This window comes from Manis pentadactyla, chromosome 2, assembly GCF_030020395.1.
Source record: "Manis pentadactyla isolate mManPen7 chromosome 2, mManPen7.hap1, whole genome shotgun sequence".
Taxonomy (NCBI): Eukaryota; Metazoa; Chordata; class Mammalia; order Pholidota; family Manidae; genus Manis; species Manis pentadactyla.
The window spans coordinates 93,629,417-93,654,058 of record NC_080020.1 but is presented as its reverse complement, the minus strand read 5'-3'; the positions used below and the strand labels follow the sequence as shown (position 1 = coordinate 93,654,058).

Sequence of the window (24,642 nt, the reverse complement as noted above, 5' to 3'; positions counted from 1 at the left end):
TCCCAGGGTGCCCTAACCCTACACACATCCCTGCACACATGTGCACAGGTTCTCTTAGGGATTTGCATGATCGCAGATTGTCTGAAAGAAAATAAGACCTATCAGAGGCTGTATCATGGGTCAAGCCAAAACTTCCTGCTACAAAGAGAGGTGCTTCTTCCTCCGGCTGATCAGGCCATCTGCCATTGCGTATGCCCACGCTGAGCAGTGTGCACGCTGCCAGAGGGGCCTGGGCTCTGGAAGGCTGCCCAGCTTGTGTCTGTTCATGGAGATTCTCTGCACCTCACCACTATCTAGGCAAAAGCCGAAAAGAATTTTGCTTCCTTTAAACATGTAAAGAATCCTGTTCAATCCTCCTTTGCAATTTCCAGGTCTTCATGATTTATGCAAATGACCTGCCTGTGGTGTTGGAAGCAGATGTTCATATATAAAGAGAAACCCCCAGAGAGAAGGAGCGCCTTTTCTTGTCAAGGCAGAGGACTGCTCTCAGGAGGGGTATGAGGGCAGGAGACTCTGTTCTTTGGACCAGAAAAACCAAGACGAAACAGTAAAAAATTGCAAAGCCAAATTTTTAAAAATCATCTTTGCCAGCATCCCAGGACCTGAATCAAATGGTCTCTTCTGAGATCACTGGGCTCCTGGCCTGCCAAAGGCCACTAATGTCATCCCACTTGAGCACACAGGAACAGCCCACAGCAGAGGCAAGGAGGATGAGAGGCACATCAGCTGAATCATCTGAACCCACTGTGGACACAGCAGCAGCCCTGACCTCAGAGACTAGCTTTGTTCACTGAGCATTTACTGTAGTGTTGGGAATGATACTAAAGTGCTTTACATGTAGTGACTTATTTGCTTTTCACACTATTACCCTCTTTAAAGAGAAGACATTGAGATATGCCAGGGTAGATCTGCTCAAGGTCACATGGTGAGCAAGTGGCACAGCAAAGCTTTGAAGCTGGGCTTCCAGCAACACCATCCGTCCAGATCCAGATAAAATCAGGATGCATATGCTTCCTGCTTTGTCATCTCTGCAGAGTTCAAGATTAAACACTCCAGATTAAAATATTATTAAGATAAGGCAGGAGAATGATTGGAACCAGGCACCAACAATCATTCACAGGCATGGGGAACTTTGTGTGTTATGGAGCACTTATGGGTGGGGAATGGAGCTGGATAGAAAGTCTTTTCTTGTGGCCATACTTGAGAAAGAGTGTGCAGTGTGCTCTCCTTCCTTCATGACCAGCCCCTGTGGATCACAGAGAACAAAGACCACCCCTGCCCCATACGTCATGATGGGAGGCACCCTGCCCGTTGGGTGGGAGTGGATGAAACAACCGAGCAGACCCAAGAAGCTGGCCCAGCTTGTGGCTAGCTCACAGTCCCTTCCTGCTGCAGCCCTGCTGGCCATGAGCAGGATGGAGAAGTGAGCCTTCCTGGAGAGCAGAGATCGAGTGTCTAGGAGGGACCCTCACCACCCACCTGGGCCAGGACTAAAGAAATTTTCCCAGAAGCCCAGGAGACACAGGTGGATACTGACTGAGAGATTTAAGATGGCGGCATGACAGGTGAGACAGAGAACTCCTCCCAAAACCACACAGAGTATGAAAATACAGTTAATACAACTAACCCTAAAATAGCAACAGGAGGAAAGGCTGCACCGGACTGCATACAGACCTCATGAACAGAACAGACCTCACAGAACAGGGTAATGTATGAATGCCTTGATAGGCAGGACCCAAGCCCTTCCCCTACCCCAGCTCACTGGCGGGAGGAAGAGAAATGGAGTGGGGAGGGGGTGGAAGCCTAAGACTGCTGAACACCTACCCCTGGAGATCTGCTTTGCGAGCAGAAACCTACACTGTGTGATGCTCTGGAGGTTGGGGAGCTGGGACAGGTGGAGTGCTTGAGGGACTGAGATTCTGGCTGTTTGTGAAGGACGGGATCCACATCCAGCCACTCTGGGACAGAGGAAAGGCAGGCGGTCAGAGAGGCTTCCTAGCAGTGAGGGGACTTTTGAAGGGGTGGGGTTCCCATGGAGCTTGCTGCAGGGGAGAAGGGAGAGCTGGACAAGGTTGTCTGGGCATGCTCTGCCCAGCAGGTTGGGAACTTTGAGGAGCTTCAGGAGCTCCATCCCCCTGGCTGGCTACTCATCTCCGAGGTCCCCCACTGTGATATGCAGCCTGCAGCGCCTACCTCCTAGCCTGCTGGCACTGGCTCACAAACCGGCTGTCACTGCGCTGGTGTCAGGCCAGTCAGAGGGAGGACCCGCCTACAACAGCTAGAGACACAAAGCACAGAGGCTTACACCTGTGTGCTCAGCCCACTGGCTCTGACACTAGAGACAGGCACTGCAGCCAGAAAGCAGAAAACAGCTCTTTCCTCCCCCAAGGCACCAGCGCTGCTCCCCTACAATCCCCAACCTCACCCAGGGGTTGAGCAGCTCCAGAGACTAGAGCTTCTGAGCACTACCAGGCACCACATAGAAATATGAAACGTCGAAAGAACCTGGTTCAGACCAAAATCTCACAAAACCCAGAAAAAGGGCCAAATGAAACTGAACTTACCAATCTTCCTGAAAGAGAGTTCAAAATAAAAATCATAAACATGCTTATGGAGGTACAGAAAAATATTCAAGAACTCAGGAACGAATTTAAGACGTAGATTCAATAATTAAGAAACTCTGTATCTGAAATGAAACATACAATGGAGGGATTTAAAAGCAGATTAGATTGAATAGAAGAGATGGTAAATGGCATAGAAATTAGAGAAGAGGAATACAAAGAAGCTGAGGCACAGAGGGAACAAAGGATTTCTAAGAATGAAAGAATATTAAGAGAACTGTGTGACCACATTGAAATGGAACAATATTGGCATTATAGTGGTACCAGAAGAAGAAGAGAGAAAAAGGGAAAGAAAGTGTCATTGACAAGGTAATTGCTGAAAACTGGGGAAGGAGATAGTCTCTCAGGCCATGGAGATCCACAGATCTCCCAACACAAGAGACCCAAGGAAGACAACTTCAACACATATAATGATTAAAATGACAAAGATCAAGGATAAAGACAGACTTTTAAAAGCAGCAAAAGAGAGAAAAAGGATCATATACAAAGAAAAACCCAACAGGTGATCATCAGATTTCTCAACAGAAACCTTACAGGCCAGAAGGGAGGGGCATGATACTAATGCAATGAAGCAGAAGGGCCTCAAACCAAGAAAACTCTACCCGGCAAAGTTATCATTTAAATTTGAAGGAGGGATTAAACAATTTTCAGATAAGCAAAAGCTGAGAGAATTTACCTCCCACAAACCACCTCTGTAGTACATTTTGGAAGGACTCCTATAGATGGAAATATTCCTAAAGCTAAATAGATGTCACCCAAGGGATAGACAAAGAGTATAGAATATGATTCATAACATACAAAGAATGGAGGAGAAAGAAAATTAGGGAAAAAGAAAAAGAACCTTTAGGTTTTATTTGTGATAGCAAATGAAGTGAGTTAAATTAGACTGTTAGATAGGGAATTATCCTTGAATCTTTAGTAGCCACGAATCTAAAGCCTACAATGGCAATAAGTATATACCTATTGATAATCACCCTAAATGTAAATGTCTGAATTCACCAGTCAAGACATAGAGTCACTGAATGGATAAAAAAACAGACCCGTCTATATGCTGCCTACAAGAGACCCACTTTGAACCCAAAGACATACACAGACTGAAAGTAAAGGGATGGAAAAAGATATTTCATGCAACTAATAGGGAGAAAAATCAGGAGTTCCAGTACTTGTATCAGACAAAATAGACTTCAAAACAAAGAGAGTAAAAAGAGACAGCAAAGAACATTACATAATGATAAAGGGGTCAGTCCAACAAGAGGATATAACCATTATATATATCTATGCACCCAACACACAATCACCTACATATGTGAAACAAATACTAACAAAATTTAAGGGGGAAATAGAATGCAATGCATTCATTTTAGGAGACTTCAACACACCACTCCAAAGGACAGATCAAACAGACAGAAAATAAGGAAAGAGACAGAGGCACTGAACAATGTATTAGAACAGATGGACCTAATGGACATCTACAAACAATCCAAAAGAACAGGATACACATTCTTGTCCAATGTACATGGATCATTTTCAAGAATAGATCATATACTAGGCCACAAAAAGAACCTCAGTAAACTCAAAAAGATTGAAAATGTACCAAATAGCTTCTCAGATCACAAACGTATGAAAGTAGAAATAATTTACACAAAGAAAACATGGAGGCTTAATAACATGCTCCTAAATAATCAATGGAACAATGACCAAATAAAAACAGAGATCAAGCAATATATGGAGACACATGACAATAATAATTCAACACCGCAAAATCTTTTGGATGCAGCGAAGGCAGTGCTAAGAGAAAAATATATTTGCAATACAGGTCTACCTCAGGAAAAAAGAACAATCCCAAATGAACAGTCTAAATGCACAATTAACGAAACTATAAAAGGAAGAACAAATGAGACCCAGGGACAGTAGAAGGAGGGACATTATAAAGATTAGAGCAGAAATAAAACTGAGAAGAATAAAACAATAGAAAGAATCAATGAGAGCAGGACCTATAGTTCTTTGAGGAAATAAACAAATAGATAAACCCCTAGCTAAACTTATCAAGAAAAAAAGACAGTCTACACACAAACAGAATCAGAAATGAGAAAGGAAAAATCACTAAGGACACCACAGAAATACAAGGAATTATGAGAGAATACTATGAAAAATTATATGGTAACAAACTGGATAACCTAGAAGAAATAGACAACTTTCTAGAAAAATACAACCTTCCAAGGCTGACCCAGGAAGAAACAGAAAATCTAAATAGACCAATTACCAGCAAAGAAATTGAATTGGTAATCAAAAAACCACCTAAGAACAAAATTCCTGGACCAGATGGTTTCACTGCTGAATTTTATCAAACATTTAGTGAAGACCTAATACCCATCATCAGTTGAGTTTTCCAAACAGTGGAAGAGGAAGGACTACTCCCAAACTCATTCTATGAGGCCAACATAACCCTAATACCAAAACCAGGCAAAGACACCACAAAAAAAGAAAATTACAGAACAATATCCCTGATGAACATTGATGCAAAAATACTCAACAAAATATTAGCAAACTGAATTCAAAAATACATCAAACAGATCATCCATCATGATCAAGTAGGATTCATCCCAGCCATGCAAGGATGGTACAACATTCGAAAATCCATCAACATCATCTACTACATCAACAAAAAGAAGGAGAAAAACCACACAATCATCTCCATAGATGCAGAAAAAGCATTTGAAAAAATTCAACAACCATTCATGATAAAAACTCTCAACAAAATGGGTATAGAGGGCAAGTACCTTTACATAATAAAGGCCATATATGACAAACCCACAGCCAACATGATACTTAACAGCGAGAAGCTGAAAGCTTTTTCTTTAAGATCAGGAAAAAGACAGAGATGCCCACTCTCCCCACTTTTATTCAACATAGTTCTGGAGGTCTAAGCCATGGCAATTAGACAACACAAAGAAATAAAAGGCATCCAGATTGGTAGGAAGAAGTTAAACTGTCACTCCTTGCAAATGACATGATACTGTACATAAAAAAAACCTAAAGAATCCACTCCCAAACTACTAGATCTAATATCTGAATTCAGCAAAGTTGCGGGATACGAAACTTAAAGCACAGAAATCTGTTGCATTGCTATACACTAATGATGAAAAAGTAGAAAGAAAAATCAGGAAAACAATTCCAGTCACTATTGCATCCAAAAGAATAAAACACCTAGGAATAAACCTAACCAAGAGAGTGAAAGACCTATATGCTGAAAACTACAAGAGTTTGAGAACTACAAGTCTCATGAGTATGAGAGAAATTAAAGAAGACACCAATAAATGGAAACACATCCTGTGCTCATGGATAGAAAGAATTAATATTGTCAAAATGGCCACCCTGCCTAAAGCAATCTACAGATTCAATGCAATCCCTATCAAAATTCCAACAGCATTCTTCAATGAACTAGAGCAAATAGTTCTAATGTTCATATGTAACCAGAAAAGACCCTGAATAGCCAAAGCAGTCTGGAGAAGGAAGAATAAAGTGGGGGGAATTACTCTCCCTGACTTCAAGTTCTACTACAAAGACACAGTAATCACAGTACACACAATCTTGTGTGGTACTGGCACAAGAACAGATCCATAGACCAATGGAACAGACTAGAGAGCCCAAATTTAACCCAATTTAATTGTCAATTAATATACAATAAAGGAGCTATGGATATACAAAGGGGAAATGTCAGCCACTTCAAGAGCTGGTATTGGCAAAACTGGACAGCTACATGTAAGAGAATGAAACTGGATCACTGTCTAACCCCATACAGCAAAGTAAACTCAAAATGGATCAAAGACCTGAATGTAAGTCATGAAACTATAAAACTCTTAGAAAAAAACCTAGGCAAAAATCTCTTGGACATAAACATGAGCAACTTCTTCATGAACATATCTGGCTTAGACCTCCAGAACATAAGAATGCAGGAGCCCAGTTTGAAAAAGACGTATGCACCCCTATGTTTATCGCAGCACTATTTACAATAGCCAAGAAATGGAAGCAACTTAAGTGTCCATCAGTAGATGAATGGATAAAGAAGAGGTGGTACATATTCAAATGGAATATTATTCAGCCATAGGAAGAAAAACAAAAACAAAAATGAACAAGTAGGACTATGTCAAACTAAAAAGCTTCTGTACAGCAAAGGATACCATCAGTAGAACAAAAAGACATCCTACAGTATGGGAGAATATATTAATAAATGACATATCTGATAAGGGGTTGACATCCAAATTATATAAAGAGCTCATGCACCTCAACAAACAAAAAGCAAATAAGCCAATTTAAAAAATGGGCAGAGGAGCTGAACAGACACTTCTCCAAAGAAGAAATTCAGATGGCCAACAGGCACATGAAAAGATGCTCCACATCCCTAATCATCAGAGAAATGTAAATTAAAACCACAATGAGATATCACCTCACAGCAGTTAGGATGCCCAACATCCAAAAGACAAACAACAACAAATGTTGGCGAGAATGTGGAGAAAGGGGAACCCTCCTACACTGCTAGTGGGAATGTAAATTAGTTCAACCATTGTGGAAAGCAGTATGGAGGTTCCTCAAAAAACTCAAAATAGAAATACCATTTGACCCAGGAATTCCACTCCTAGGAATTTACCATAAGAATGCAGGAGCCCAGTTTGAAAAAGACGTATGCACCCCTATGTTTATCGCAGCACTATTTACAATAGCCAAGAAATGGAAGCAACCTAAGTGTCCATCAGTAGATGAATGGATAAAGAAGATGTGGTACATATACACAATGGAATATTATTCAGCCATAGGAAGAAAACACGTTATACCATTTGCAACAACATGCATGGAATTAGAGGGTATTATGCTCAGTGAAATAAGCCAGGTGGGGAAAGACAAGTATCATATGATTTCACTCATATGTGGAGTATAAGAACCAAGCAAAAACTGAAGGAACAAAACAGCAGCAGACTCACAGAACCCAAGAATGGACTAACAGTTACGAAAGGGAAAGGGATTGGGGAGGATGGATGGGAAGGGAGAGATAAGGGGGAATAGGGGACATTATGATTAGCATGTATAATGTAGGGGGTGGGGACCTGGGGAAGGCAGTATAACACAGAGAATGCAAGTAGTGATTCTATAGCATCTTACTAATGCTGATGGACAGTGACTGTAATGGGGTATGTGGTGGGGACTCGATAATAGGGGGAGTCTAGTAACCATAATGTTCAAGTAATTGTGCATTAACAATAACAAACAAACAAAAAAAGAGACACTGGAGTCCTTTGTTTTTCTCTCTGTTGTATGGGGACCCAGCAAGAAGGCACCTGTCTGCAAGGCAGAAAGTAGTCACTCTCCAGGAACCAGATTAAACAAGCCGGCCCTTTGATCTAGGACTTCACAGCTTCCAGACAGAGAACTAAATGTCTGTTGCTGAACCCCTCTGGTCTCTGATATTCTGTCCCAGCAGCCTGGGCTCACTAATATAGTTTGATTTTTGTCTTGTTGAGTTAATGTCTGCCCTTACCCATTTCAGAACTTCTGATATAAGCTCAAGAAGCTGTCCCCACAGATTGGGATGCCATCTCCCCAGTTTCAGGAAAGTACATGAAGCAGTAACATGAATCAGACAGGTAGTCATAGGTGGAAAAAGAAAAAAATGTCTGGTATTCTTCCCCCTTAGTTGGCATATAGGTAAGCCTAGGATGACCGGCCAATTTATAGCTCAAACCAAAGTTGTTAGTTATTAGAATGATTAATATCTATCCAGATATTAATATGTAAGTTATTGTCAGAACCAGGAGTGTCAGGGCAAATTGGAATGTTGGTTATCTTAGTTCAGCTCCTGGTTTGAGTGATAAATGATTCTAATTCTACTACTTCTTTCCTCAGAAGTGCCCCTGGGCACACTTATCAGTGCTCCAGGCGTGGGCAGCTTGCTGATGACTGGACTATATTTGGGTTAGAGGGAAGAAGAGACTTTGGCTTCACACCTAGGTATCAAGTAACAAAGTAGTAATTTGGAAAAGAGACATCTTGCCATTGTCACTTCTCCGAGGGGACTGACAGTGTGGGACAGAAGTGGTTGGGGCAGGGCTCTGACACACCCACGTCCCGTGCTCTAACACCATCCTGACACCACTCAGAGCAGTGGTGGGTGGCCCTGAAGATCATGAAAACTCTGGCCCCAAACTGCTTGGTTTGAAATATGCCTCTGGCACCTGTTAGGTGTATGCCGTTGGCCAAGTTACTCAGCTTCTCTGTTAGAGCAATGCCTCTGTCGCAGGGTGTGGCGGTTATGAGGTAACACATGTAGGGTGCTTAAAGTAGTGCCTGACATACAGAAAAATGCCTAATTGTTGGCTGTTATGATTATAATGATTACCGATGTTTCAGGAGTGAACTCCCTAACAGGTTATTGCCCTACTATATGGATATAAGGAAACTGAGTTCAAATGTGGGTTGTTGTGGCCAGAGAAAATTGGAAAGAGTTGAGCCAGGTCATGGAATATGTGCAAAGTGGATGGGCAAAGAGTAGGCGGCAGCGGAAGCCGGGTGGGGAGGAGCCAACACGTGGAGTCAGGAGGACGCTGGTGTGGTGAGGGGGCAGGCGCAAACACAGCTCCGCTGGGGGGCACAGACTGCGTGGGAGGACGGGGCTAGAGGAACTGCAGAGGCAAAGATCATGGGGCAGAAACCCTATAGAGGGCCTCCTGCAGCTGACTTTCCCTCGGGTTGCCTGAGCCTCTCTGTACCCATGCAGGTACGGATATTTTCATAGCATAGGGAGTCTGCCTCAGCACACGCTCCAGTGTGGCGCAGCGTCTGACCGGGGCTCTTGCATGCTGGGCAGGGGCCGTGCAGAAGAGCACATCTGGTTCAGGGACCATCCCACCCCTCTGACAGACAGGAGTTTATTTCACTTAGCCTCAGCTTCCATTTCTCCATTAGTTGTGACTCAGTCATGAGGACAGAACCAATTCATCCTGGCTGAACAAAAAATGGGAATTTAATGGCTTGCTCAATTGACTTTAGAGACATAGACTTCAAGTGCAGTCTGATCCAGGTGCTCCAACAGTGCTGTGAGGACCCAGTTTCTTTTCCCATTTTTTGGCTGTATTCCAGAGTGTTGGCTTCCTGGGTAGCTCCAGGTATATGTCATCTCACTTATTTTCAGTACAAAAAAGTAAGTTCCTTCTCCCCTGCTGCCCCAACAAAGTCTTATGGCATCTCAGTTCTTTTGGGCCAGAGACCCAACTCTGAACCAATCACTGTGGCCAAAAGAACATGATGTTCTGATGGCAGTTCTGAGTCACATGCCTATGTCTGGAACTTGGGATAAGATCATAAGGATGTGGACTGAGCACAGGGAAGGAAACTGCCATGAGAAGGGCAAAAAAACATCAATGACAGTAACAACAAAATAAAGTAAAAATAGCTCTTTGCACTGAGCCAACAGAGTGACTAGTAAAAATGAGATTTGTGTGTCTGGAGTATAGACCCAAGTAACTTTTAGTCTTAGGTATGCTGGAGAGCAATGTCTGCTGTGGCTTTATTCTTCTTTGCTCTAGGATTACCTTAGACTTTGCCAAGTGGGCCCTATACACATATGGTTTGCTTATTTTTAAGCCTGACCACTTGTGGCCATCTATCTTAAAACACATTATTCCAGCTTCATTTTTACAATTGAAATTATATGACTATTGCTCTCCTTTCTTGTTCCTTGGATCTTGAATTCACCAGGGTCTGCCTCCCATTCTGCCTCTTGCCTGAACAGAAAGCCATTCTCCAGTGGCCCAGCACTGTCATCTCACCTCATCCAAACATGGCCAGTATTTCAGGATGCAGCTTCTAATGTTTCCTCACTTCACCACCTGGACCTGAGAGTCTTCTGTGATCCATGACTGAGCTCTGTGATGAAGGGGACCCATGTCATTTAATTTTTAAGTCCTCTCACATAGGCATTTTATTGAGTAGGACTGACATTGCCAAGATCTAAATGTAGTGAATCAATTCTGTGACTAAAGTTATAGAAATACAAGTAGGGGGCTAGCTAGCGGAGGGCTTTCAGTGCTAGGCCAGGGTCCTGTTGACAGTGGTGGAGCCATCGAATATTTTTGATTAGGAGAGAAACACCCTCCTCCTCATGGCTACCATTCATTGAGCACATACTAAGTGTCAAGCTCTGTACATATGTCCTTTACACACGTGATCTTATTTCATGACCACAGTAATTATCCAAGAGGAGGATTCCCTTTTCAAGTGGTATCTACTTACCTGAAATCACCTCTCATTCTTGGCAAGAACCCCTAAAAACACAGAGGACACACAGAAATCCAACTATCCAAACTAACTTAGTGCCCGTGGGACAGTGGAAGCTGGCTTGTTGACATTCATTCTATGAAATGTGATGTCCTAAGGGAGGAGTGTACTTTTCTCAGTTTGTTTGGCTCACTAGCTGAGGACAACATCCTGCAAGGGTTAAAATAACAGTGAAAAGGAAATGATACAATTCCCTCTCAAATTGGTTGCTTCCCCTTCCTTACCTCTGTTTTTTTTCAGAGAGGAGCTATCTCTACCCCTGCATTTCCATCCCTTCCTCTTGTCTGACAGGCCCTTCTCTGCATTTCCATCCCTTCCTCTTGTCTGACAGGCCCTTCTCTCTGTCACTGATCTCTCTGTTTATTTCACATCCTTTATCTCCGATCATCACAGGGTTACTGCCCTTCCTCCCATGACGCTTTAGCCATGAAGTGGCTTCTCGACTTGTTCAACTCTGTCCCCAGCACCGTCACCTCATGCACGTCTGCATCACTCCCTGTTTGTGTGTATTTAGTGGCCTTTATTTGACTTCCTCCCTTGATTTCTAAGTCTTTATCTTGCCGGCTTTGACCAAGGTGCTCCCAATGACCCCGCACTTCCCCTGCTGCTTACCCGGCATTGTCCGACGTGCCTGCCTGCCCAGGACAGCCACTGTGTACCTGAGCTGACAGGGCATTTTGTTCTCCATCTTTGTTCTTTGGTTCTTTCCGTGTTCACACTCCGCCTCCCCCAGTGCTGGCCATGCACTTCTGGCAAAGTCGTTTTACTTCTCTACTCTTCTGTGTCCTCCTCTGTTGCACAGGATGCTGTGAGTACTTCCCTTATAGGATTCTTGTGGAGATTACAAGTCATTTAATAAGTGGAAAGTTTTTAGAACATTGCTTGGCACAGTGCAGTCATCCGATAAATGTTAGTTCTTACAATTGTGTTGTTGTTGGTATTACATTGTTCTGACATTCTGATTCAGGAGAATTCCTCAAGAATAGCAGGTACGGAGGCAGCACCGTGGTGGAGGGACAAAGGGCAGGTTTGATGGTGGCTAGGTAGAAGTACATGCTGGCTTAGTGTCCACTGACATCCTTTTGGCAGACTTGGGAAAGTAATCTGTCCTTTAAGAGAAGGAGTGAACACCATTCTTCTTTATCAGGTAAGTGACAAAATGAGAAATAAAGTAGTGTGGGTAAATACTGACTTGTTAGAAATTTCTTTTAAAACTATGAAACTAAAACAAACAATGCTCAGAAGGGTTGGCACTCCATCTACTTTGTTCCCTTCTGGTGCTCCATAAAGATTCCTAAATGCAGTTTGGATTTTGAAAACATCTGGAATCAGCCAAGCACATTCTTTTTTTTTTTTTTTTCTTATTAAGGTATTATTGATATACACTCTTACAAAAGTTTCATATGAAAAAATGTGGTTATTACATTCATCCATATTATCGGGACCCCCCCCATACCCCAGTGCAGTAACTACCCATCAGTGTAGTCACTATTTGCCTTCTCTGTGCTACACTGTCTTCCCCGTGACCCCCCCACACACCATGAGTGCCAATCAATACCTCTCAATCCCCTTCTCCCTCCCGCCCTCCCCCATCCCTCCCCTTTGATAACTGCTAGTCCCTTGAAGTCTGTGAGTCTGTTTCTGTTTTGCTCCTTCAGTTTTGCTACATTGTTATACTCCACAAATGAGGGAAATCATTTGGTACTTGTCTTTCTCCCCCTCAGCCAAGCACATTCTTGAAGCTGTTGAGCATTGACCTTATAACCTGTATTTCTTGTTGCTTAGCTGTGCCTGCCTACCATACATCAGCCTCAGAAGAGGAGGCCTCCAGTACGCTCCATTCAGACAGCACCCAGCCTCAGAGGGACTTCAGGGTCCTTATGGAGCTTTGTCTGTGTATGTGCACTTAATTTGTTTCTGATTATAAAGGTAGTGATGTTCATTACTGAGACATTGGAAATTGGAGAAAATGGTAAAGAAGCAGCAACACTTATAATCCATTCATTGAGAAATGATCACTAGTAACATTGTGATGTGTATGTGTGAAGGGTTTATATGTATGCACACACACACACACACATTTGTTACTCTATGCCTTTTAAACAAAACAAAATGAGGATTCTGTTGTATATGTATTTAGAATACTAGCATTTTTGATAGCTTTATATCCTGTTTTTTCTATCCTTATGTATTTCTTGTGAATACCATATTTGAAAACTGACTTGATATTTGGTGTTCTGTCAGTTCAGGTTCTCCAAGAAGCAGGTACTAAGAAAGGATTAACTGAATAAGAAACATATCAGGAGAAATTCCTGTGAAGGACAAAGGGAGAGGGAGCAGGACTAGGTCACTGGGACGATGCAGGTCTGACACCTGTGAGAGGACAGTAGTGGGAAGGAATGGGTAGGAAGGGCGGCCTGCCTTGGCTGGTGGGAGTCAGTCCCTGCTCGGAGCTTGTTCCTGGGGTAGTTCCTATAGGACAAGAGAGGCCTAGCTCTAGCACCCCCACCATGCTTAGTCAGTGGTTGGGGAGAGCAGGGAGGAAGCATGGCCTCAACATGAACACCGATGTGGATCCAAAGTGGTGACAGCTGGAGGCTCCAGTCCACTACACTCCCCCTATGGAAGGTTCTGTTGAAGGAGATATGAATGGCACAGCTCCCTGGTCTCCACAGAGGTACCATAGTTATTTCATTCATCTTTTACTGCTAGCTATTTTGACCATTCTTATTCCTTGCCATTATAAATTATGAAGCAGTAAAGATTCTTTAGCATAAATCTTTGTGTTCTTTGTTGAAAATTTTCCTAGGGTAAATTCATATGTGAACTTCTGGTTAAAGATGAAAATATGTGTTTTTCTGAGTTATTTCTCAAAAGTCACTAAAAAAATGTGAAGAAATCAGCAAAGTCAAAAATCTACAAACTTCATCCTAGAAATAGTAGTGGATGAGACTTTCATAAAATTTTAGAAGATTAAAAAATGTTAAGATAAATGTTAATAGACCAAAGAGAAGAACATTGAAATCCAGGGAGCCTACAGAAGGGGAGGCCAATCAGCCCTAGAAACCCTGAAAGGTTTAGGAATTGAAGTTACCACATATCCTCAAAGTGTGTGGGGAGTGAGAGCAGGGCTGCTTGAGAGGGAGTCTGTGTAAGAAGCCAGACCGCCCAGTCGCCCCAGGTGGCCACCCTTGCCAGATGATGAGAGGTTTGATATCAAAGAGGCTGCTGTCTTGAGGTATTAGGCTGAATTGAAATTATGGGCATAATGTATAAAAACAGAGATTATATGTAATTCTGCATGCTGACCCTGGCCTCTTCCTCCATTCTAGTCTCTTGGCCTTAGTTTTTCTATCTGTAAAAATGGGGATAAAATAATAATAGTACTTTACCTTTCAATGTTGTTTTAAGGCTAAAGTATATACACATGTAGAATGGTGTCTTGTATATAGTAAGTGCAATATAAGAATTAGCTCTGACTGCTCTTGTCACCATTGTATATATATTGAGCTTTCTCTTTTTTTGCGTTTATCCATTTACTTAATCTTATGATGTTATACTATTTTAGCTCATAAAGCTTTATAATTTGTCTCCTTTTCTTTATAATATTTTACTTGAAATTAAATTGAACATGTCGATTAATTTGTAGAGCATTGACCTCTTTACAAGAAATGGAGAATATATGCATCTCCTCATTTCCTCAAATATTTTGTGTCCTTCAACTATGCTTTTAGTTTTTCTTATGATTTCTATATATTTCTTCTTAATTTTGTGTTAGGCCCTTTGTTGTTGTTGCTAATATTAATGGAAATTTTGACTCCAGTATATTTTCAAACTAGTACTGATATTTAGGAGGGCTTTACATTATTATTTTGTAACTGGCTTCCTTATTATAATTATTAAATATTTTAAGCGTTTCTGATAGCTTTTAAGTAGATCCTCTTGATGTTTTATTTAACAATGCATTCACTCAATAAATATAATTAAATAACAAATTAATTAAAGCTGGTACTATGAGGTGGAAACACAGTGGTCAGTGTGACCATCAGTGGCTTCCCCTGTGGAGCTCACGTTATGTTAGGGCAGCAAGTAGTAGCAGGTAATGATGAGAACAGAAACTATCCCCTGTCCCAAGGCTTCCTGGAGTGCCCTGGAAATAGCTACACACTTAAAAGAAAGAATCCATAGTGACAGATCTACAATCCTCCCAAATAACTTACATCATAGGTAAATTCTACCAAATATTCATGGAACATAATTCTTATTTTGAACTGATTCTTCAAGAGAACATAAAAGAGTATATGTTCTTTGATGTGTCTTATAAAGGTAATATAATCCTAGGATCCAAGCTAGAAAAGTAAGATAGAAATAAAAATCAAGCAATGTATGATGTACATACCCATTTTTATAGTTAGAGCTTTAATGCTCTGGTTTGATTTATCTCACAATGCAAAGATGGTTGGGCACTAGCACATTGATTAATGTCATTCACTCCATTAACAAACTTGGAGCAGAGGTGAGAAAGGAAATCAAGGACAGTAGAGCCATAGCTTAGAAAAATTCAAGGGCATGTTTTCCACTCGAACCCAGGCAAATGACCAAGCGGCACATGCAGAGCAGTGGTCACTAGGGAGAAACCACCGAGGTAGGAGCAGTGAAGGTGTGTCTGTTGTCTCCTGACCATCTAGTTAGGCCTGTGATTGGGCAGGACCAGGCACCAGACTCCAGATAGGCACCAGTGGACTGTGGGGCTTTTAGGTGTGACTAGGGAATCAGTGGCTCTTCTCATGATGCAGTAGGGAAGGAGGATGAAGGCCCAGCCCTTGGAATGTTCATGTCCAGCTAATAGCAGTATTACCACCTCAGCTCCATCTTGGCAAGGTGGGGAACTGAAGTCTAAACCTTGTGCTTGACCAGGATACATTGCTGCAAGCAGTGGGCCTTCACCAGTTTCCTTGGAGCCTTACAGAAGAGCAACTCTGTTTCTGGGAGGTCACCTTCAGAGGATCAGTCTTAGAAAAATAAACCCCTAACTCTGCATAAAAGAAGTGAAAAATAACAAAAATTGAGAAAATTACATGTTACTTACATAGTCCTCATATGCCATATGTTTTTGTGTACAATATACATTTTTACATACACATTCTGTAAGGATTGAATATGCCAAGTCTTACATTTTCCTTTGTAGGTGGCTAATAAGATTTCTGAGGATAGGAACATATGCAGATTTTGCTTTTAAGGGTTGGTTTTAGAACCTAACGACCCATGTGCATATAAGACTCCACAAAACATCCTTTTTCTGTAATGCAGTTCCTATACAAATAATACTTAAAAGTACTTAAAAAAAATCACTTGAAATAAACAATTATACAGAAATTGTGTCTGAATAACAAGGGATCTGAAGCCAGGAGCAGGCATTCCAGGTCAGACAGGATGGTGCTGGGTTAGAACAAAGTGAGATGGGCACAAGAGGGTGAGCATGTGCCACATGGATTAGGGCTGCCAAGTGGTTGCTAATGAGGAGAAATTAAAGCTAATAGTATATGTCAGTCTCTTGGTTAAATGTATGTAGTAAATTGTGTGGCATGCTCAGTACAGAGGGAGGGTCCAGTCATTCTTAACAAATACTTTTATTTCTCTGTAAAGGGGTAAGTTGAAGAACCATTTTATACATTGTTTTATAGTTATGGGAATTGAATAGACCTCAAATGGTTATGAGAGTCAAAATTCTGGGTTTAGTTTGGCAGTATTTTATCAAATTCCTTAAAATGTTCCAAACTTGAACATGAATTAGTGACTATCCTAATATCTGATAGGTATGCAAGCATTTATGTTAAAGATGTTTGTCTGGTTAAGATAGGCTATTAATGCAGTGCCAGCTAAGTTGGAGATTGGATAAATAAATAATATGACATTAGTATAACCTACATGTCATTCGAGCTTCCCTATCCACTGAGATCGAAATGAAATTGGCTCAAGCTCTCAATCTGATAGTCTACGGAGAATTTAATATCCTCCCTAGGACTTTTGTGAATTTCCAGGGGCTGAGTTCTTATGGGCCTTTTCAGTGCTGAGTTGTGGCTCTGTCGACCGTCCATTTCCCAGGCTTCAAGGCGGCCTAGATTCGTTGCTGGTTCTCCTGGAATTTGCTCAAATCACTCTCATGAGGTATCTGGATAGACAGCAGCCTGTGCTGAAGGTTAGGAATGGGTGTTACTGCTATGTTAGCAGAAATTGTAGGCTCCTGAAAACTTCTTTTACTTACTGCAGGCCCCACCATGTTGTTCTACTTCTCTCCCTCTGCATGACGTTAGCCTTCTGCTTGTAGGTCCAAAAACTCACAAAGGAATTGTCTCTTGTCTCCTCTCAGTTCATGCTCTTTGTTAATGTGTAAAGATTGGGAGGGTTAGATTTGACTACTGTCCAACCACTCTCTGCAAATGGCATAACACAGTATACAGTTTCCTCCACTTACAGAAATTATGTAGTCCCCCATACTTAGAAGGCAAAAACACCCACTTCCAGTTTTGTTTTTTATATATTTATTTTTCCTTCCTGCTCTCCATGTACAAATTCCATACAACCAGTAAGCCTGATGCTATATTGTTAAAAGGCTATTGAATAACATCCCAATTTGGTATTAAAAATACCCAAAGATGCATAGAAAAAAGATCAGCAGATAACACCATAAAGTTAACAGTGAGTAGTTCTATTGAGGGTGTTTATATTCTTCTTTATATACTTTCTTGTATCATTTAAAATATCTATAATGAACATGTATTGCTATTATAATTAGAAAAGGAAAGATTATTTTTCAAGAAGATTCTGTTGCCTAGATTGAGTAAAACCAGCTAAACAGATACTTTACCAAATTTAGTCTTCATAGAATCTGTTGTTCTGTGGTTCTTATTATTATTACAAATGTTTGCTGAACCCCTCCCTCTGGGTTCTGAGGGGGGAATCATTACCGAGGACTACGAATGATAGGGGAAACTCTGGGACCTTGCCGGGATCAGGGCTGGCTCTCGGATGCTGGGGAGGATTTACCTATTGGAGCATGTGATCTGAGGTGGCCCACACTGGAAGGCCCTTGATCTTCCTTATCTGCCCTTTCCTTGTCTTCCAAATCCATGAGATCTACTCTTAATGCTGGAATTACAGAAGGCAGTGGTAAATCTAGTTAATCCACAAGGATCCATCAGGGCTTTTCTAACACCAAGGTTAATGATAAAGGTTGGCATTATCTGAGCCATTCCGTAGGCAGGATGCTCTTGGCAGTTCTGTATTTGAGCCTTTCTTCCCTCCTATGTAATTGTAAACTCCTGGCTATGGAGTTGTGGGTATAAGGAGGATGTGTGTGTCAGATTAACCGAACAGCAGCCCAACCAATCCCATCATGGTTAAGAGCATGAACTTTGGTACAGACTGCTTGGAATTGAGTCCTGACTGTCATTTACCAGCTGAATGACCTTGGGAAATTATTAGCCTCTCAGCACCTCAGCTTCTTTATCTGTACAATAAGTACATAATATTTCTTACATCCTGGGGTGGTTATGCAGATTAAATGAATTAAGTCAATAGTTCTTAACAGGTGTGTAGGTGTAATTTGGTAAGTAACTGTGAGTGGTGATAATCTGTAACCAAATGAGGTCAAGACCCCCAAAGGCTGGTCCTCTATGCTTCCTCTCAGGAGTCTCTGGTCATTGCTAAACTGAATGCAGAGCTGTACCTGTGCACTGCCTCAAGTTCCCTGAGTCAGGATAAGATGTCCTAGTTTCATGAGCTGTTCCAGCTGAGAGATCCTCAGAGCTGCAATTCAGTCCTTTCATTTTATACACAGAGAAACTAAGACCTAGGGGGCCTTGGTCATTTGCTCAGGTTTATGGCAGGGCCTCAGTCAGAGCACTTATTCCAAACACAGTTTGTTACATTAACTTGAAATTCTATTTTCCTCTTCATAACTATCTAATATAGATAAGCATGCATATAATTTGGTAAGAGGAAAGAATTCATGAATAACCCTCTTTCTGAATAAATAGATTCCATTCATTAGGATGCTTTCATATTGCAAATCCTCAAATCATTTTCCTTATTGAAAATACTCAAAGCTAAACATAAATTGCAGCTCTAAACATGTGAACTGTGTTGGTGGTGAATTTTGTCTTGGGCCAATAAAGTCTTCCCACTTTAGTCTCTCATTTACTTTCTCACTTCTCTCCTTCCATGCCTGTGGAATGGGGCCAAATAGCACTCCTGTTTTAATTGCATTAAGTTAAAAATGTCCCACTACCCTAACATGTCTAGTTTTGTCTTTGAGTATTCTCTTTCTGTTCTTGTCCATAGGCACATAATTTTTGCACAGTTATATCCATAGTATTCATAAAAATTTAAAGTCTGCTTTTCTCATCTAACATTATTTGTTTTATGTATCCACAAATTTCCATTATTCTGGATATCTAATACATTATAATGAAACTAATCACAAAGCCATAAAATAATTTCTCTATTACTGATATTTGGGTTGCTTCCATTTTAGGGCATTGAATATAGTTCTATAATATAGATATATTTTTTCTGTTGACTTAATTGCCAAAAGGCATAGTCTCAGGATTGGGATTTTGTGGTCAAATGTATGAATATTTTTATAGCCAAAAGATATATTGCAGGGTATTTTTTCCAGTGAGAATGCCATCCACAGTGTATGGCATACCACCTTCATCTTCCTCTTATCAACACTGAACATCTAACATTTTTTACTCACAAAAACATGCATTTGTACCAGGAAAATGTTCATTGAAGTGATGACTAGTTATCTCTGTCATGTGGATTGAATTTGATGTTTTCCAGGTTGGAAAATTTCCCTGTTTCACACTCAATTAGTAAAATCTATAAGCTCCATGACTTTTAGTTCCATAATAGTGTCTGAAATTGTTGGTATCCAGAAACCTACTGATTTAATGTTATGTCTTATAAGATGCTTGCCTCTACAAGTCATATCATGCAGTTACCATGGTGCTGCACAGTAGGGAAGAGGAAAGTAAAAGGGGTAGTGCTAGGGTGTGTTTTCCTACATATATATATGGGTAAAATTGTAATATTTCCAGAATCTCTCACCTGCTTTAGTACATCTCCATATCAGTAGGTGTTTCTAAGGCATGGAGAGAAGTAGTCCATCTCCATGTTAATAGGTAATTACATGGGTAAGGAGGGCTTATCTAGACCGGAGAGGGTGGGTGGAGCTCGCTCTTCTGCTGCAGCCCCGTCAAGAGAGAGACGGGACGACTGCTTGTAAGAAATAAATGGGTTTCTTAAACTTTATTTCTCCCTTTGACTGATTTTGGTTTCAAAGACTGATTCTGGGATTTTTCCCTGGAGTTACAATATAACAATAACAATATTATACACAGCAGTAACAGTGGTTCCCGGACCTGAATCCCATGTATGTAAGCATGTGTAGGGGGGTCTTCCCACACATACTAACACCAAGCAATTCTTGAACACCAGCAGGGTGTCCAAGAACTCAACTCAATTCTGATGCTATCGGCCTGGAGACAGTGCCATATTACCCAGGTTAAGGGCTCCAACCCGCACTGCAGATGCTGGTCTTAAGCCCCTGGCAGCTCCCTGAGCTTCTGACCTACTGGCTTTAGGTTGGAGATTCCTACAACCTCCCCCTGAGGTTCGATTAATTTGCTAGAGCCGTTCACAGAACTCAAGAAGACACTTATGCTTACCAGTTTAATAAAGGATACCGTAAAGGACACAAGCTAACAGCCAGATGAAGACATATATAGGGCAAGGTCCCAAATAAAGGAGCTTCTATCCTTGTGGAGCCTGGGGCCTGGCTTGGTAGCACCTGGAGGTGTTCTGTTTCCCCAAGCATAGAAGCTCTCGCTCTCTCCAACTGAGAAGCAGGATCCAAGAGAGCAGAGAGCAACAAGCATATTCCCGGGCTTTTTGCGGGGGCTTCACTGCATAGTCATGATTGACTAAATTATTGGCCACTGGTTGATTCAGCCTCCAGCCCCTGCCCTTGGACGGAAGTCTAAAAGTCTCTCATTAACATGACAAAACATGCATTTCACCTTTAAGACTCTGCAGTGTTTTCAGGAACTGTGGATGAAGACCAAATACACCTGGGAAATATATATTTGGTTATATGAATGACTGAATGTGTATTCTTTTGACTCATTATATCCGTGTATCCCAGGGAGGTGGAGAGGTGGGAAAATGTGAAGGAGACACTGTCGGATTTATGAGTAGGGGAAATGAGGGGCATCTCCCCAAAGTCAGGGTCACAGTCCCCTTTCCTGGTGCCTTAGGCATTACTGAGTCTGTCCACGTCTACTCCTGACCCCTCCTGAACCTCCTTGTCTTCCCCTCTCTGCCTCCACCCCTGCATCACTCCTCCCTCGGCTTCCCCTCTAGTCCCCCGCCTTTCCCGCGGGCTGGACTTGTGCTCACTGCCTGCACAGATTGGTCAGGTGTACGGCACTAACCTCAGCATCATGGAGGACCCAGAAATTAAACGTGTGTGAGCCCTGCTTTCCCGGGGTTTGAAGTCTGAGAGGAGAGAGAGGCACCTGTAGAAGGCGGAATGTGATAAATGCCACAGGAAAGCTTCAGAGGAGGTTCTCTGGGAGGTTTCTTCCATTGAGAAGATGCTACATAAGTGGCATCACGACCACATCATGAAGAATGGGAAGGATGTGGACCTATATGTGACACTGTCCCAGCTTCCCGGGATCCTCAGTGCTCTCCAAGCCCTTATGGCTTCTGTCAGCAATCCACGTACTCCAGGGAGCTGTACATGCCAGAAGGCATGCAAAATGTTAAACAACATACCTGGTTATTTCCCTCTTAATTTAGAAGATGGTTTTGATATTTCCTTCTTTAGTGGGGTGAAACCAAATTTTTGAAAAATGAGTGTGCTTGAACTGGGTGAGGCAGTACAGGGCCACCAGTGTGGAGCCCAGGTGTGTGGAGGAAAGCAGCCCCCCCGGGGGCTGCCTGGAGGTTTGAGGCTCATGTGCCTTCAGACTGGTCCATGTCTGTGCCTTGTTGATCTTTGCTTGTGCTTGTTCACCACAGGCTGTCTCAGATATCTTGATTATTATCCCTGGAAAAAAGGGACACTGGCCTGTCTTGTAATCTAAGGAAAGTGCAGGTGTAGAAAGATTGCAGACTGCAGAATCTCAGTGGATGAGAACTGGATCATCTGTATCATCTCTTCAGTTGTTTTTATCTTCTCTGCTTACCCCTCTGAGCCAACCCAAGCCTCCTCAACTATTTCCCTTCCTTGCATTGCAGAGCTCTGTTAACTGATGTACATTATAGTTGATCCTTTCACCATTTTCACCAGATTTACCAGGCTGGGGGCACATTACAGCTTTAGAGGGATGCCATCCTAAGTGATGTCTTGTTGGAGAAAGAAGCGCAAACCTGGGGGGACTTTTCAATGTTTCTAAAAGAGTGTTTCAGAATCCTTGCAATTGCTGTATTATTGTGACACAATAAGGACAGACACATTTATCTGCTGCTTTTTCCAATTCTGATTATTGTGGTAATGAAATGATGCTCATCCTCACCCCCTACAGAGACAAAAAGGCAACCCAAGGAGTAGAGCCCGCTTGCACTCATGAGCAGCCAGCCTTCCGGAGGCTCTCCTCAGAACTGTGACCTGCAATGTGAGTTTGCAGCTTCTCCCATCGAGGTGGAGTCCATTCTCCTACCCTTGGACTTTGGCTGACCTTAGGACTTGCTTTGAACCAGAGAATGTGGCCGAAGTGACAGGTGCCCTCAAGGGACTTTGAAAGCTGTGGCTTACTCCCTGAACAAGCCTGGGTAGCCTGATGAATGACGGCCCCGTTGTCCCCTTTGCCTCAAGCAACACTGTGCCAACCCCCAGAAGCAGAGCTGTCCAGCTGACCTGCAGCTGACACAGGAAGTTGCTCCGCAGAGCCCACCTTAAACTGCTGTTGGACAGAACTGTGAGTTCAAGTAATGGCTTGAACTGATACACCAGGGGTCAGGGTGTTCCACCATGTGTTTTTGCCAAGCTCATTGTTTTGCAGTGAAGAATCTGATTAAATACTACTTTAAAAAGATGAAATGTGGAGGCGGAGCCAACATGGCGGCATGAGTAGGACAGTGGGAATCTCCTCCCAAAAACATATATATTTTTGAAAATACAACAAATAAAACTAATCCTAAAAGAGAGACCAGAAGATACAGGACAACAGCCAGACTACTACACCAGCGAGAACCCAGCGCCTGCTGAAAGGGGTAAGATACAAGCCCCTGCCCGGCGGGACCCGAGCACCCCTCCCCCCAGCTCCCAGCGGGAGAAGAATAGGCAGAGCGGGAGGGAGACGGAGCCCAAGACTGCTGAACACCCAGCCCCAGCCACCCACACCAGAACGCAGACACAGTGCGTGCGCAGGGGGCCCTGGATACTAGGGAAACAGGACAGCAAGACCTCTGAGCGGGTTCCGAAGCTGATGCCCCTGTGACAAAGAAAAGCGGGGGCTTTTTGAAAGTCTTAAAGGGACAGTGACTTAACAGCTAGATGGAAACAACATAGGTCACAGTCCAGCAGCTGGAAATTACAGGGAAAACCGGGCACACTAACCCCCTGGGCAACAGCTCTGAGACCCCTCACGGAGGTAAACAGCCAAACAGCCGCCCCGTCCATTACCCCTCCGGGCGCTGCGAAAGCAGAGAAGCAGCCTAAAGCAGACCACGCCCACAGAAAGGGAAATTCCTCCATTCCGGCCAGGCAAGACACAAAGACCCACTCTACACGCAATTACCCAACACAAGCCACTAGGGGTCGCAGTTGTCCCAGTAAAGAAAGGCCAGTAGCAAGTGAAAAGGTTGGCCCTCCCAGCTGACAGTCAATAGCACCTGTCGACATGAAAAGGCAAAAAATTATGATCCAGACAAGACTAACCCAGACAGCTTCGGCATCTGCTACATCTTCCCTGAGAAGGAACCTGGAGAGATAGATTTAGCCAGTCTTCCTGAAAAAGAATTCAAAACAAAAGTCATAACCATGCTGATGGACTTGCAGAGAAATATGCAAGAACTAAGGAAGGAGAATACAGAAATAAAACAAGCTCTGGAAGGACTTCAAAACAGAATGGACGAGATGCAAGAGACCATTAATGGACTAGAAAACAGAGAACAGGAACGCAGAGAAGCTGATGCAGAGAGAGATAAAAGGATCTCCAGGAATGAAAGAATTTTAAGAGAGCTGAGTCACCAATCAAAAAGGAATAATATACGCATTATAGGAATACCAGAAGGAGAAGAGACAGAAAAAGGGATAGAAAGGGTCTTTGAAGAAATAATTGCCGAAAACTTCCCCAAACTAGGGGAAGAAATGGCCTCTCAGACCACAGAGGTACACAGAAGTCCCATGACAAGGGATCCAAGGAGGGCAACACCAAGACACATAATAATTAAAATGGCAAAGATCAAAGACTAGGACAAAGTATTAAAGGCAGCCAGAGAGAAAAAAAAGGTTACCTACAAAGGAAAACCCATCAGGCGATCATCAGACTTCTCAACAGAAACCCTACAGGCCAGAAGAGAATGGCATGATATACTTAATGCAATGAAACAGAAGGGCCTCGAACCAAGACTACTGTATCCAGCACGAATATCATTTAAATATGAAGGAGGGATTAAA

The 24,642-nt window shown here is 42.4% G+C and overlaps 1 protein-coding gene across 1 annotated transcript in view; it reads left to right on the top strand.

Moving 5' to 3' along the window:
• Window positions 1-23,006, top strand: part of IPO11 (importin 11) — a 298,239-nt gene extending 275,233 nt beyond the window's left edge. The window contains exon 30 of the mRNA XM_036887802.2: window positions 22,547-23,006. Coding sequence (XP_036743697.2) covers window positions 22,547-22,591 — 45 coding nt within the window. The 3' untranslated portion in view covers window positions 22,592-23,006. The remainder of the gene's footprint in view (window positions 1-22,546) is intronic.
• Window positions 23,007-24,642: the final 1,636 nt, after the last annotated feature.